The sequence below is a fragment of the Carlito syrichta genome, unplaced genomic scaffold, assembly GCF_000164805.1.
Source record: "Carlito syrichta isolate Samal-C Ts95f unplaced genomic scaffold, Tarsius_syrichta-2.0.1 Scaffold302826, whole genome shotgun sequence".
Classification (NCBI taxonomy): domain Eukaryota; kingdom Metazoa; phylum Chordata; class Mammalia; order Primates; family Tarsiidae; genus Carlito; species Carlito syrichta.
In genome coordinates, this window is record NW_007246922.1 from 20,269 (window position 1) to 21,736 (window position 1,468).

General features: G+C 39.9%; 1 protein-coding gene across 1 annotated transcript; it reads right to left on the reverse strand.

The window, feature by feature from the left end:
• Window positions 1–278: 278 nt before the first annotated feature.
• LOC110595565 (vomeronasal type-1 receptor 3-like) lies at window positions 279–1,218 on the reverse strand. Its single transcript, XM_021711883.1, is given in 2 exon segments — window positions 279–665; window positions 667–1,218. Coding segments are annotated over 2 exon segments (939 nt in total).
• Between the last annotated feature and the right edge of the window lie 250 nt (window positions 1,219–1,468).

The window sequence follows — 1,468 nt, forward strand, 5'->3', positions numbered from 1 at the left end:
TACTAGAGAACCCTTTCTTAATAAACTGTTAGCCTCGATGCTTTTCCATTGAAATATATAATACTGTGAAAATTATGAAAGCATTTTGCAAAACATTTACTCTATTTGTCATTCTTACCACATGATAAATCTTATGAGGGCAGAGACTTGGTCTGTTCACTCATTCTCTGTTTTGTAACAGTTCATTGTGGTGCGCAAACCTCTGCAAGGAAAGAATGAATGACTACACATTGTGAAGCGCAAAAAACCCCGCAAAACTTGTAGAACTATCTGACCAGCTAAAGAAACCGTGTAGTCCATCCACAGTAGGCAGAGCAGAGTCTGAATATCCTCGGGTCATGACTCATGAGAACAAATGGGCTGACTGCAGAGAAACAAGAAGTTATCAGTGCAGAGACGTCCACCAGCCATGGACTGGGATTATGAAAAAAGGCCAGGTATAATGTAAAGATGGAGGAGAGGGTGTAAAATGATACAAAGGTGCTCACCAGAACAAGGACTTTTTGGGTAACTCTGGACTCAAGGGAGGATCTGGGGGAGAGGTTGGTGCTATGAATGTGTCGGACCCGCTGCTTGTGCCTGTACAGGAAGAAAATCACGGAGATGCTGGCCCAGGTCATTAGTCCTAAACACACAACATCATAGGATGACATCAATGATCAATGCTGTAAGTAGTAAGCGTGTAATTCTGTTTTTACCTACTGCAGAGCAGTATCCAAAATCATTTTTCTCTGTGTTGTTTTTGCTGTTCCACTTGCCAGTTATATACACAGGAATGGTAATATTTACCAGCATGTTCAAAATCCAGCACAGAATCAGGGTGTGGGTGGGTCCAATGTATTTGGGGGATTGTAATTTCAATTCTGCCCACCTGGAATTCTTGGGACTGATTGTGATGGCCTGGAAGATACTCAAAAGACAGACAGTGCAGATGCACACACCCCTGCCCACCCTGTGAACATAGAAAACAAGTTTGCATCCAATATCACTGAGCAAATATTTCATTCCCAAAGTGGCCATTGCCTGCTGGATTCCTTTAGCAAGTATGACCAAGAAGTTGGCTACAGTCAGGTGCTTAAGAATCAAATCTGCAGACTTTAATGTGCATCTGGTGAAATAAAGAATACTATAATGACAAAGAAGAAGGAAATTTCCCAGGAATCCAACTATGGTCTGAGATAAGAAGATCATTCCTATTGCCAAATCACTGAGGGCCATTTGTTATTTTCCCATTGCTGGCAATTCCATTCAGAGTGAAAGGATTCTGCATGGAAACATGAGGACTGTTTTGCAGTGGCAATTGCAATTCTCTGTTGTTCACTTACTATTGGTTTTAGCCCATAGATTTCGTATAAAATTCAATTTTTATTTCACTAACAGTCTTGCTATAAAAAGAAAAACATATATTCCCACTTTGATGTTATTTCAAGGTTTTATAATAACTTTTATAACAATTTTATGAAATAAG